Source organism: Periplaneta americana, chromosome 15 (assembly GCF_040183065.1).
Source record: "Periplaneta americana isolate PAMFEO1 chromosome 15, P.americana_PAMFEO1_priV1, whole genome shotgun sequence".
NCBI classification, from domain to species: Eukaryota; Metazoa; Arthropoda; class Insecta; order Blattodea; family Blattidae; genus Periplaneta; species Periplaneta americana.
Window position 1 is genome coordinate 108847109 of NC_091131.1, and position 14466 is coordinate 108861574.

Below are 14466 nucleotides of genomic sequence, written 5' to 3' on the forward strand. Positions count from 1 at the left end.
CATATAATAATTATCTACCAATCTTGTTCTTCATTTTCCATTTCAGAATCACAAAATGTTTCACTCCCAGATCACAGAAAACAAGCTTGCTTCTTATACTATTTCAGCGTGACTGAGCAATAAAACTGGTTACGGAGGGGAATCCTCGTCAACATCATTGTATGACGCCCGTATGTTTAGTTTCAAAGCTTCTCTCTCATACATAAGCATTCTGTGATTCATTAGCAACAATTTGAGATAGGACACGCATAAAAATGAGAACATGTGAAAATTGATTTTCTTCCGGCTAGAATCACAATTCGACCCACTGTGCATCTGCTTGCTCATGACGTTAGGCCCATAGACCTGGCACAGCTGACGATCAATTTCAATCGGCGCTATGCCCTGTGCATTCAGAAACTTTATCACTGACCGCACTTCACAGGCGGCGGGAGCTGGCATAGTAACGTACCTTTTCTACTAATGCAACGAAGCTACTGAGAGCACTCGGGAAGTTCCGCTAGCGCATGCGCCATGCCAGGACATTACTCTATCACGTATACGCAGTCGCTTCGCGCGACATATGGTTTGCTAGGTGTGTAACATTGCAACACGGACAATTTGTCACACTTTACAGGATACCTTGTTTTTGTCAAACTTAGACATGTTACACTTTTTAAAATGTCACATATCACAATTCATCAAACAACAATCTAATCTGCTTCTATGGAAACAATTCGTACATGCCAACAATCTGAACCGCTTCTATGGAAACAATTATGTAGTTTATTATAAAATTTGCAGTTGAAAAAAATGGATATAAATTTAAAGTTTATTCCTACCTCAAAAGGGGGTAAAAAGCTTATTTATAAAGGATCCATGAGGAATGGTATTAAATATGGAGACAGATGTCTATGTGCGACGATTGTTTCTACATCTGGTGTTGAAAATGGATCATCTGTTTTGGAAGAAACGGAACACAGCCATGCTCCCGACTGGATCCGCTACAAAGCTGCAGAATTGAAAGAGAACATAAAGAACAGAGCTTCCAGCTCGGTTGAACCTACATCTAGCATCATGTAGAATAAGCTTGCAACTACATCCAGCGAGACTGCAATAAAGCTTCCTAAGAAGGAAACATTAAAGAGAACTGTAAGACGAATTAGAAGGCTTAACTTGCACTCTGAATCAAATTCCATAGAAGAAGTCCAAAATCTCCCTCACAAATAAAAAGAAACCACGGATGGGGAACGGTGACTGCTTCACCTACATGCACAGACAGGTATCTTAATATTTTGCCCCGATAACCACATACTCTTCTCTTTTCAAACCACATCGTGTTATATTATTTTCGCGACGAATGACGAAATGAAACACGTGGAATTTTCTCTCTCGTGACAAAGTGTGCAATGACAAAATATCCATGTGACGAAAAGTCAGTAACCAAAATTCCGTGGTATGTTTTGGCTGTGACAAAAAGTCCTGTATTCAATTCAGATATGGCTATTCAATACAGATAACATTTATTTTTGGGAAAACTGTCTGTTTATAATCGAAGTTTTTTTTTATTTATTTATAATTGGGGATAAATTTAAGTGAAATGTGGACATGGATTGATACTTATAAAATAGAAGAAAATGGAGGAACTCCATGAAAAACCTCATTATTTGATTCTGTGAACAAGTGTCACTCCAAACATCTCTGGAAATCGATCCCAAGCTCGAGGAAAAAAAAGCCCTCGCTCCAACACTGAGCTACCGCAGTGACAAATGCTTAACTAATAGTAACAGTTATACTATTTCAAAGCTGTGGAGTAACGGATAACATGTTTGACTGTGAAACGAGTAGGCCCGGGTTCAGATCATGGTTGGGACAAGTTATCTGGTTGGGTTTTTTTCCGAGGTTTTCCCTCAACTTTCGGTGTTCGATCTCGGACTCATTTCGCCATCATTTATTCACATGTTATTGCCATCATTATTGTTCACGGAACAACGTGCTGTATTCGTAAAAGAGCGCAACCGTTCGGCAACAAATCCATTCATAAGTATTCCCGAACACTGGCTGACCTATGGACGGTGAGCCGGTACCAATAATTGGGAATGCGACCAGTTCGGAGGTTAGCGCATTGTATCTTATAGATCGCGGTGCTGGGTCGAAAATCGAAAAACTATCTCATGAATCGCACGTGTTTCATTATTCAGCGGTTGCCTAGTTGCAACTCAGAGCTCACGAGTATGAAAACTTGTTCGTGTAGTGAGAAGGAAATGAATTCTCATTGCGATGATGTTTGCATATTTACTGACATATATAGGATACGTAGCACGCATCGGTACAAGCAGGTACGGATGTGAGTGGACAGTGAAAGTTGCGTCGCGATCACCAGGTTATCGACTCTAGTGTGGGAAATAATCCCAAACCGTAATGAGCAACATTTTGCATTCATGCACCGCGACCGATAAGAGTTGCTACTAAACACAGTTATTGTCTCGCAGTGAAACCTGACGCAGTTCCGACTTTGCAATCTGGAGGTCCACAGATTTTCTTCATTTTTCCTTATTTTCAATATAGATATCTCACTCTGCCCTGCATTCTTATCTCGTTCGTACATGACGACGGGATTAATGACATAATACCACATATTCTGATTTGTTATGGATTAATATTGCTTAGGGAAAATGATGTACTGATGGTTTAAATTAATTTAATTTCACGAACAAAATTATTGTGTGTCCTAAATATCCGGTCACCAAATTGTGTATTAGTATGAATAACATACGTATAAAAGATCTAAATTACGGTGCAGCATCAAATAAGCGTGCGGGACAGTAGTGCTAAAATCCAGTATTTTTTTTATCCACAATTAAAGTGAGTACATGCATTATATCGTAATATTGTATATGATAATGAAGAAACAAGAGTTTTGTTCCACGCTGTAACTTATTAGTGGTCGAAAATGAGTAGTAGTACTGGGAACAAGGCTAAAAACTACTTTTGTAATTTCAAAAAGAAAACAAATTATAAAGACAAGTTTATTTTGGTCTAGTTATTCTCAGAGATTAGTAAACTGGAACAATATTGCAAATAAATTTTTGAACTGTCTGCATTTATATGAGTTGACAGCCTAGTCTTCTTCGAAAAAACCTGATGTGCATAGCATGTGGTGGAATGATGTCTATAGCAAAGATTTATTATTAAGATAATAATATTCGATATCTATCCCAGAAGTATCGTAACTGATAGAGTCCGTAGATACCAGAGTAGCGCAATCAGCTGATCGACCGCTATTGTTATTCCATTTCAATATGCTTGAGATAAGAACTATTAAAGTAAAACTCAATATAGACCAGTGTCCGTGGTCCTAAAAATTAAAAATGTTTGCCTCTGATTTGAGCTTATTCATTCCCAACAAATGTATACGGCAAATAGTGCGCGCTGGAATAACAATGGCTGATTTTGGGCATTTCCGGCACAGCTGATTGCGGTATTCTGGATATCCAGGGACTCTGGTAACTGATTAAGTGGTCTGCCCTCTATCGAGAGGAAAAATCATGAGAAGCAACTACTGGAAAGCGGAAACGCCTAACAAAAAAGATGGTTTAAAAGTGTCACAGATAGTCTAATAGTAGTAAACAGACCATTCGCGAAAGTAGCGCTCTGATACTAACGGTTACACCACAGCTTTACTAGCTGCAAAGCAACATCGATAAACGAAATTAAACAATATAAATTTCCCTCTTTATTTCAAGCGTATCTGTATCAACGAGTGGTATGACACGTTTTGCATGTAAAGTGACACAATAATTCTGTACATACAACATTGTGTTGGTAGTACTGAAGAAAAGAAATCTGACAGTCACAAGAATACTTTCATGCTGCCATCTCCCGTAGTCGCTCAACCGTAGAGGGTTTCCATGTCAACAGTTACTTCGCTTTAATTTTCCGGTCATTGAACACAAGGATCAAACAATTTACTCTGCGGTAGAAATTTCTTCTCTCGTGATAGTAACACAAATGCATGTTGCCAGTACTCTAGCCTCTCGGCTGTGGTACGCCACAACAATCAAATTGCACCATAGCATTAATTTTCATATTATGAGACTCTGTTGTATTACGTATAGCATTCTTATTAATTTTTATTGCGTGTGAGAAGTAAATTAATATTATTATGACGATCAAACTGAAAGAACATACAGGAAGATTTAATGTAATAGTAATCAAATCTGTAAATCAATATTATCGAATAAGTGCTCGATCACTGAACACAATAGTAAATACATGGACTGGCGTCACTTTAGTTTTCCTTATTGTAAACTTAAATCAATATTATACAAAAAGTTCTGTGCGGGTTATAAATAAGGTTTATAACAAATCGAATATTTTTCTAGCGAAGTTAGACCCCTTACACCAAATTAAAAATCTCATTGAAATAATTCAATAAGTACTTACGTGTTGCAGAAATCAGAAGATCCGGGTTCGATCTCGATTATGTTATTCTGACCTAGGTTTTTCATGGTTTCCCAATTTTTCGAAGTAAATGTCATGTTAGTACTCTTTACAAAAGACAACGATCTACTCGTACTTTCATCGAAATCCTGTATCCTTGAATATTATTCCATATTGTGTCATTATGGAGAAGAATGAAACGTGTGAAGTGAACAGACAGAATAAGAAATGAAGTTGTGTTGGAAAGAGTGGGTGAAGAAAGAATGACGCTGAAACTGATCAGGAAGAGAAAAAGGAATTGGTTGGGTTACTACCTGAGAAAAAAACTGCCTACTGAAGGATGCACTGGAAGGAATGGTAAATGGGAGAAGAGTTCGGGGCAGAAGAAGATAACATATGAAGACAACATTAATATATATGGATCATATGAGAAGACAAAGAGGAAGACAGAAAATAGGAAAGATTGGAGATACCTGGGTTAGCAGTGAAAGACCTGCCATTGGACAGAATACTAAATGAATGAATGGTCATTTTTTTCATATGCATCTCTATTGAAAAAGTATCAAGATAGCGTATTTTGTCTTTAACATAGGCTACATTATTGAAATATATAAAAGTTATACAATTGTTATAAAAAGTATGGTAGTCTGGTAGTCAGATAGATTAACTACACAGATTTAACATTATTATGTGTATCTCCTGTTGTTTACAAAATAAGGATCATGATTAATGAATGTATTTTCACTTTTATTACAGTTGTCATTAAATGTTATTACTTCTTACAAAATAATTTCAAGAAACTTCACATCCAGATCGTCATATATTTGTAAAATTTTAGTGTACTACCAGTCAGATGAGTGAATTATTTTTAGAACTCTTCCTGTGCAGATAGGTACCATTCCAACCTCAACTTAACAAAATCTGTTTGCGGGAGGCGAGTGGTCGTACGCCTGCGTACGGACAAGTCCGTGCACGCTTCCCTACGCAGACCGGTACCACTCCTCTCTTTACCGCTGAGCTTCCTCGGAACGAGCGCTCTGTACTATCATTAAGCAGACGAAACATTACTGCCTGGGACCGGTCTGCATAGGAACTGTCTGTATGCCACCCACTCATTTCTTCCCATCTTTTCTGGAAGTATCGGAACTGTCTGAGTGTGCTACCACAGTATATACAGTCACGAAGCTCAATACGTAGGGAATATGCATCCATAGATAGTTGCTAACCACTAAAATCGCTACTATCGCCTCATCACATACAATGTGAAACAGCACCGGCACAGTCTATTGTTCCTAGTACCCCATCAACTCAAGCTTCGTGACTGTATATCGTTGCTTACAAGATCGTAAGCAACGCTGTATATAGTAAACTGTGGTGCTACCCTCTGCAGTGGGACAAGTGAAATAAGTGGCATTTAGTGAGAAACGGAAATGCCCAATAAGAAAGGAACTGTGTAATTATGTTGTGGTTAATGTTTGTGAGTTTATCAAATCCAGGAGGAATTCTATTATTATGATCTATTAATACTGTAAACTGTAGATACTACTCTAACAGGATTAGCTTAGGTTATTTTAGGCTAGGGTAGATCCTTCCCTATTACCACGGCATGGTGCGTCCTCAGGTTGCGAATAGCCAAGACGGCTTCCAGATATGGAGGGTAGCTGCGAATATATTGAATAAGTAGTCGCTTGGAGATTGGGTGTAGGGCTAACAACCTATCACTGTAAAAAAGCTTGTTACGAAATCCCAACACAAGCCTCAGGGAGGTTAGGTTAGATGGAGATTTACAGGGGAATGGAAAAAATTACATAACGCAGAACTGCACTCGTGTTATTGCTCATCTGACATAATTAGGAACATAAATCTAGACGTTTGAGTTTGGCAGGGCATGTAGCACGTAGGGTGAATCCAGAAATGCATATAGTGTTAGTTGGGAGACCGGAGAGAAAAAGACCTTTGAGGAGGCCGAGACGTAGAGGGGTGAATAATATTAAAAAAGATTTGAGAGAGGTGGGATATGATGCTAAAAACTGGATTTATCTTGTTTAGAATAGGGACGGATGGCGGGCTTATGTGAGGGCGGCAATGAACCTCCAGGTTCTCTAAAAGCTATTTGTAGGTAAGTAAGTAGATCTTTCCCTAGCATGATCAAGGTTAATACAGTTACGTGTTTTATATATATATATATATATATATATATATATATATATATATATATATATATATATATTTTTTTTTTTTTTTCAATTAAAAGACTGATTCGTGTACACTGAGACAACTCAAATCGAACTTAATTTAATCTAGCGTATTTGTTCCCCCAGATTTGTTCAAGCCCCGCAAGGGTTATAACACCCAGCCGGACTTGTTCCCACGGCATCCAGACGCCCAGCAGTTCGAGTGTAGTAGTCGCGGCCTCGGTCTGTCCAGCTCCGAAATTGGAATTCCAGATCGCAGCCAGCTGACCGTGACGTCATTGGGAGAAGTGAGTAGCGGCAGTCTGGAAGGTGTGGACCCTCCTCCCACCTCGCAGGAAGACAAGATAAAGATGTTCAGGTATGTTAAAGAGAAAAAAAGTCTCCGTTTTTTTAACTCTTTGGTTCGATTTATAATGAGACAAATGGTCTCTAGCCTTCGATCTCACGTAGATAATTCAGTTCAACGAATACAAAAACGGACTCATTTGTGCAATATTCCTCTTCTCTTTTCATATTTTTTGCATTATTCACTTAATTTATTTGCTAAACTTCCAATATCACGTTTTTTCACCCTCCTTTTAACACTCTTCCTATTTACTTTCCTTTATACAGGGTGATTCATGAGGAGTTGCCACCAATTACGGAGCATATTTCCAAAGACATTTTGAGTTATATGAACATCAATATTTTCAGAGTTACACTAATTTGAAGTTGTTTGTAGAATACCTTTCTTCTTTAGTTTTAAGGATAAACGAATATTATAGATAGAGAATGAACTATTCAGAAGTATCATTTCTTTAATTGACTAGTATTCTGAATTTGTTATTTATGGAGAAAAAGTCGCTCCGTCGTCGAGGATCGAACCCAGGATCCCCAGTTCTACGCACTGGGTGCTCTAACCATTGAGCTACGTCGAAGTTCAACCCACCGCACTGGATCGAATCTTCTCCTTTGGTTCTTTTTCCCTTAGTGTCCTTACTCCATATTCGACTTGTATATTGACAACAAGTCAACAGTCATCATCAGTCATCACACAAGGAGCGCACTCATTTGAGTGACTTGGCGGCCGGGACCCCTACAGTATATGTACTGTTAGGCGCATAATCTATGTAGAGATTAATTTTTTAGTTCTGTAGGGCAAAAAAAATTAATCTTTACAAAGTATTCTGAAGCTAAAATTGTGTTGTTAATTCAATAGTTGCTTCGTACAGATTTTTTTTCGATTTTTAACTATAAATTATTATATTTTTCTTTCGCACTTATCACGCCACTCTTGGAAATTTTTAAGACTGTAAATTAGGATTCAAAATTGAACTGTAAAGAATCAAGTTCCTAGAAGTCGTACGATTTTTAACAATTGTGATAAGTGCGTAAGAATAATGTAATTTTTGGTTGAACACTGAAGAAAAGATCTGTGCAAATCAACTAAGTAATTAACAACACATTTTTAGCTTCAGAATACTAGCCAATTAAAGAAATGATGCTTCTGAATAGATCATTTTCTATTTGTAATATTCTTTTACCCTCAAAATTAAATAAAAAAGGTATTTTACAAACAACTCCAAATTAGCGAAACTCTGAAAATATTGAGAATAGGACTCATGTTTATATGACATTTTTTGCTTTGAATATCTTCGTAAATAAGCTCCGTAAGTGGTGGTAACTCCTCCTGAATCACTCTGTATAGTAGGCGCCTATATCTTCCACCTTTATTCATTTCTCCCTCCAAAATTTCGTTTAATTTTGTACAACTCGCTTATATTAAAGTGCATACTCCTCTACACTTACTAATCAGTATGTGAAGCAATTAGTATTCATACAATCTAATCTTTGCGTAGCTTCGTATATGAACAGGCATTTCAGTTGGACATAAATAATAATCCGTGGCGCTACAGCTCTTGAAGGGCTTAGACCGACCAGCCGACTGCTGGCCTCACGTTCACATGCCAAAGCAGAGGTGGACGATCATCCAACCAGAATGAAAGTATCGTGTGGTTAGCACGATTATCCTCCCAGCCGTTATAGCTGGTTTTCGCAACCGGATTTGGCTACCTATCGTAGCTCCCCAAATGCATCACAATGCTGGGCGTGCACCAGTCCCATACTGGCCGAAATTTCATGAGAAAATTTCTTCCCCCATGAGGACTCGAACTAGCTCGTCAGTTGAACATAGATAATGAGAAATGTAAAATAATCATCCCAATGCATCGTAGTTGAAATGAACATACTACAGTGCCCTAATTTTAACTATATATTAATATACTGTTATCTTAATATTGTTTTCACTTTATAAAAATAAGTACTTAGGCCTCTAATATTCAGAATAACAAAGAGCAACATGGAGGGATATTTGTGTATTTTTTTAGCCTTCACTAATTTTATTCTTCGTAAGCGATGCCAATAAGTTGAAAGTCTCATTAATGTCTCTTTCAAACTATGTTTACTGGTAAATGTTGCTAAAATCTCTTTAATGTTTCCAGCAAGTTATGTTGATTATTTATATGTAGCTTAAAAACATCATACTTCATTATTGCTCCTTGCAAACAGTGTTAAATGGTGTATTATGTAGCTTACAAACTCTATTATTGCTACTTGCAAGCAGTGTTGAATAGTATATATTGTACTTGGATGCTTAATTAATGCTTCTAGCATATAGACTTACCTGTATGTAGTTTGAAGTAGTCACTATTTCTTTGCAAATAATATTGAATGACAAAGCAACTGTAGTTTGACAGATCCACTCTCTCCTTGCACATGATTCAGAGTGGTATCTGCAGGCTAGTTTCAAGATTCACAATCCTTGCTATTGACACTGAATGTCATCTCCAGTTTGAAAAATTCACTAATTCCTTGGAAGCAGTGATGTGGCGTGGGTTGCCCTTGCCCAGAGCAAAGCAAGTATTACACCTTCTAACCTATGGACCATTAGCACTTTCTGAGTCTCTTCTCACAGTCCAGTATGAACCCCTTACCACCCAAACAAATGTGTTGTATTTTAAGAAAATAGTGGTGTAAGTGAAATGCATTTCATGGTAGCGTATTCAAATTTATTTAAAATCATCTGATTTTAAAATTGTCAATAACAATATTAAATCTACGTAATTGATTAACTAGCGGACTTACTCGTGTTAATTATGTAAGTTTGTGCGGCTTACAGCTGTTTCGGTGCTTCATCACACCATCCTCAGAGCCTACTAGATCTCGGCATCACCTCGAACTTCTCTGCCTGTTATCTGGGTGCGTTTGATTGTTGAAAGATGTTGAAAAGTGGAGTCAAATAGTGTGTGTGTACTGAAATTGATCTGTGTGTTGAGAATTTGATCGGGGTGTGTTTTAGTTTCTCAACAAACAGATCAATTTCAGTACAAACACACACTATTTGACTCCATTTTTCAACACCTTTCAACAATCAAACGCACCCACATAACAGGCAGAGAAGTTCGAGATGACGCCGAGATCTAGTAGGCTCTGAAGATAGTGTGATGAAGCACCGAAACAGCTGCAAGCAGCACAAACTTACATAATTAACACGAGTAAGTCCGCTAGTTAATCAATTACTTATATTCAAGTGTTAAAAGTAGTGTACGCAAGATTCAAAATGGATTAAAATCTACATTGTTGACAGTAGTGGTTCCTCAGCCTTTCTTGATTCATTGTAGAGCTCTTATACGTTTTGATGAATTCAAAGATTTGAGAAACTTCTTTCACAGCTGGCATTTGAAACAGTAATTTTTAAAAACATTCTTAATATCATAACGAAGTTAGTCGAACTCTCTTTAAGTTTTCGCTTGTACATCCACCTAAGCTGTCCAGTTAGTAATCTGTCAATCAGGACTGACTTTCTTACACAAAACAATGTGGCGTCTAAGACGATTTATTTCAGTGCTCATAGCTGCAGCATTCAACTCTGTGTACTTTGGAAATGTGTGCTGAATTTGATCATTGATAAAATCATTTTTTCAGCATCCAACAATGTCTGGATTTGCAGGAAAGCAAATCGCTGGTGAAGCCTATTTATCTGTATTGTATAATTTGTAATTTCTGCCTTAAACTTATCAATTGCTTCTAGTTGTTCTCTGCGTATTTCTTCTACTAAGTAAGGTCAAACCAGGTCCAAGATCACAACTCTTCTGCTTCTCTGCTCATCAGGCATCGTCTTACGTACGTCTTCCAACTCTTCTCTCTGTAGTAAACTTTGGACATCTGTAGAGTTTTCTCAGTAACCTTTAACACTAGATAGTCTCGTTTGTCCTGGCAAAATAGAACTAATGTTTTCGAATTTTGCACACATTGATCAAGTGCAAGTCGTCCTTGCTGCAAGTAGATCTGAACATCATTTACCTACTTCGGTTAATATTGCAGGAAACGAAAAATAATCTGTTTATTTATTATTATAGCTTCTTTTTTTTTAATTTTGTGCCCTTAATAACTATATACTCGAGGCACCCACCCTGTGGCACCTCCACGCTACGTCACTGCTTGCAAACAATACAGAGTGACATCTGTGGTTTTAACACTTCACCAATTCCTTGCAAGGAATGCTGACTGCATTTGTAGTTTGAAAAATTCACAAATTCCTTGCAAGCAACAGTGTGTGGCTCTGTAGTTTGAAAGATATACTACAAATTCCTTGCAAACAATACTGAATAGCATGTGCCGTTTAACAGATGCGGTAATTTCTTGCAAGCAATGTTGAGTGACATAAAAAAATTCGCTAATTTCTTGGAAGCAATACTGAATGGCATCTGTAGTTCGAAAGATTTAGTAATTTCTTTCAAGCAAAACTGAGTAGCTGAGTAGCATCTGTAGTTTGAAAAGTGCACTGTTTCCTTAAAAGAGATGCATGTCACCGTAGTTTGGAAGTTTACTAATTTCTTGCAAAAGCCATTAGTGCTGATGCGTTTTAAATGTGCCAGGGCTGTGTATGCTGTTCACAGAGGCTACCTTACAGTGATCCTGAGTTGTGTGTACGCCGTGTTTATCGTTACACTGGGCGTTGTCATCTACGTCAGCGACATCGTTCTTCAGGATGGCGCCCCACTTGCAGAGGTACAAATAGTTCTATGTTGAAGAAAAATTAGTTAATAGTAATAAATAATACTTTATTCTGGTGAAGTTAAGGCCATCAATAATATTATAATATATTATATCGAGGGCATAATCCTAGAAGAGCGTATCAATAAAGTTTGCGATATTGAGATATTTGTAATGCAAACCTTTTGTGTTTGAAAACGATCGTTTAAGAATTACAATGGACATGAGAAAGAATCAAAGAAAGTGTACCTTGTTTAAGAAAAAAAAAAATAATTCCATCTTTTTATGACTCAACTGTAAAATTGCAGTTTTGTTAATACGCCCTTCTGGCAAGACATATTATATATAGCACTGTTCGCCGAACAGCTAGAACATCGGATTTTCATGCTAGTAACCCGGGTTCAAATCCCATTGGGGTGAAGTGGAATTTGTAGTAGACAGAGACTGTGCTTTGTACTAGGTTTTTGCGGAATACTCCAGTTTCCTCTACTGACATTTCACCATCATTGTTACTTCATCATCCAGTGCTGTGTAGGTCGCCTTCCCTGATCACTACTGAAGGGTGACGCGTGGATGTCTCAAGTACTGCACATTATGTTTTATTCAATAGTAGACCGCCAAAGTGACTCAATGCCAGTGAGCTAAACTGTTCCACCCGGAATTTTTTTAATATCTGTGTTGGGCAAGTCCGTGGTTCATGTAACACAGGCTTTTTCACCGGGTATTCTGTTTCCCCTGTGACATCCCAACAATACTCCATAATCATCCAAGTGTAATGTAGATACACTCCCTGTGGTGCACTCTGGATAGTCTCTGACGAACTAAATGGTCTACCATTCTCGACACTGACGACAAGTTAAGGATCATGCCATTGTAAAAAAAAAAAATATTATATTCAATAGCAATTTAAGATTAAAAATTCTTAGTTGTTAACATTTACCACCTCTTTACTTACACTATTGATTTTGTAATACTTTCTGTATTTGAGCAATTATTCATTATACATTTCTGATAGAAGACGTGGTTAAAAATAGAAACCTGTAACCATTTATTTTGTTTAATTTATTGTGAAATTGAGTGTAAAAATTACCAGTTTTTAATAATTGCGTAAACAAATTAATGATAAATTAATACAATCAATTCGTCTCTTCAGCTAGAGAAGTGTGATGACAAAAATTCTGTTGATCACTACTCTAGGACAGAGTGGAGAAGGAAAAATCTCTAACGAGAAATTCCAAATTGTAGAGTTTGTAACACCTCCACAAATGCTATTGCTTTGTCTTTTGACTTTGTTTTCCAATGTTTTGAAGTAATACCATCTACTCAGTAAAATAAAATTGTCAATTGCTTTTGCTTTGTCTTTTGGCTTACGCCTTTTGACTTTGCTTTTGCAATATTTCTGACAAGATTACCGTTCCACCACTTCTTCGTCATGCTGATGAGAACCGAATAGTTCGAAACCGGAGATATGCAAACTGGGTAAAAGAATATCGTCCCATTTTGTGTATCGCAGGCCAAAACCTTTGGAAAATCTAAAGATTGCAAAGGATAATACCAAATGCAATCAAAGGATTAAACCTTTGGCAAAGATCTGTGAAAACACGAACTTGTATTTTAAGAGTGTAAACTTTATTTTGTTGTTTTGCGTTTTCTCTGTTTCGGCTTCAATTCGCCTCTTCAGCTAGAGAAGTGTGATGACAAAAATTCTGTCGATCACTAACTCTAGGACAGAGTGGAGAAGGAAAAATCTCTAACGAGAAATTCCAAATTGTAGAGATAAATTAATCTTAAGTTAATCATAATCATACTCATACTTTTCTCAAATGATAACTACAATTTGGAATTAGATGTAGGCACTATTTGTTTGACTGAAAGGAGTACTGTATTATGTGAATCAGGGCTAGGATCGTACAAGAATTGCCATACACTATACTAGTTAGACTCGAGATTGAAATCTTATGAGAGATGTTCGAAGCTGTACAGAAATACGAAACTCTAATCAGATCTTTTCACATTTTAACACGTCTGTGTCAGATACAACTCATTAATACATTAATTTTTTTCTCAATTGTTGTCATTATCTATGTATACTAATAGCACCCCAATCTGTGTTGTTGCAGTCATTCAGCATTTATCTCGTCGTGCTTGGCCTCATCTACTTCGCTTTTCTATACGCAGACATAAGGAGATATATGAGGAAGGTGAAAAGCAGAAACTCTTATCTTCTCAACAAGGATGGTGAGTTAATTGTTCAACATTTTATTAACTAGTGAAGTTAGTAGTGATACAAATGACGTATAATTTAAAAAGTACAATGTTGTTAAAAATCCTGGAATTATCAACGAATGAAAAATATGTGAATTAAATTACTATGATTACGCAAATACTGACGCAACAAGTCGTCGTTCTTATGCCAAAGGCACATTATGTCTCTCGCTTTCAGTATTTGAAACAAGAAGCGACAATACTCGACATGTTGAAGCAAAACTGTTGTGATCCTAGTCTGATTCAAAGATCTTTAAATTAGAAGTAATAAGCAAAACTCTTCGGTCTCTGCACAGACTTTGTAGGATCGTTGTTTACAGCCCAAACAAAGCTTCAGAAGACAGCCAAATTCAATTTTTTATTTTATTTGAAAGGATTATCTGCTTGTTTTTGCGAGCATTTCGCAAAAAAAAAAAAAAAAAAAAAACATGTTTTCAAATACCGGTACTAATTTCGTGACTATAAGGATACTTTGTAGAAATCTTTAGATTTCGCGACATTTCGCGGTTAAATGTCATTCATTTTGTAGATTACTTTCGTGAGAGTTGTG

At 37.0% G+C, this 14466-nt stretch overlaps 1 protein-coding gene across 1 annotated transcript in view; it reads left to right on the top strand.

The window, feature by feature from the left end:
- Nucleotides 1-14466, top strand: part of LOC138715258 (proton channel OtopLc-like) — a 117753-nt gene that overhangs the window by 73647 nt on the left and 29640 nt on the right. Inside the window, exons 5-7 of the mRNA XM_069847985.1 lie at nt 6744-6975; nt 11555-11666; nt 13772-13889. Coding sequence (XP_069704086.1) covers nt 6744-6975; nt 11555-11666; nt 13772-13889 — 462 coding nt within the window. The remainder of the gene's footprint in view (nt 1-6743; nt 6976-11554; nt 11667-13771; nt 13890-14466) is intronic.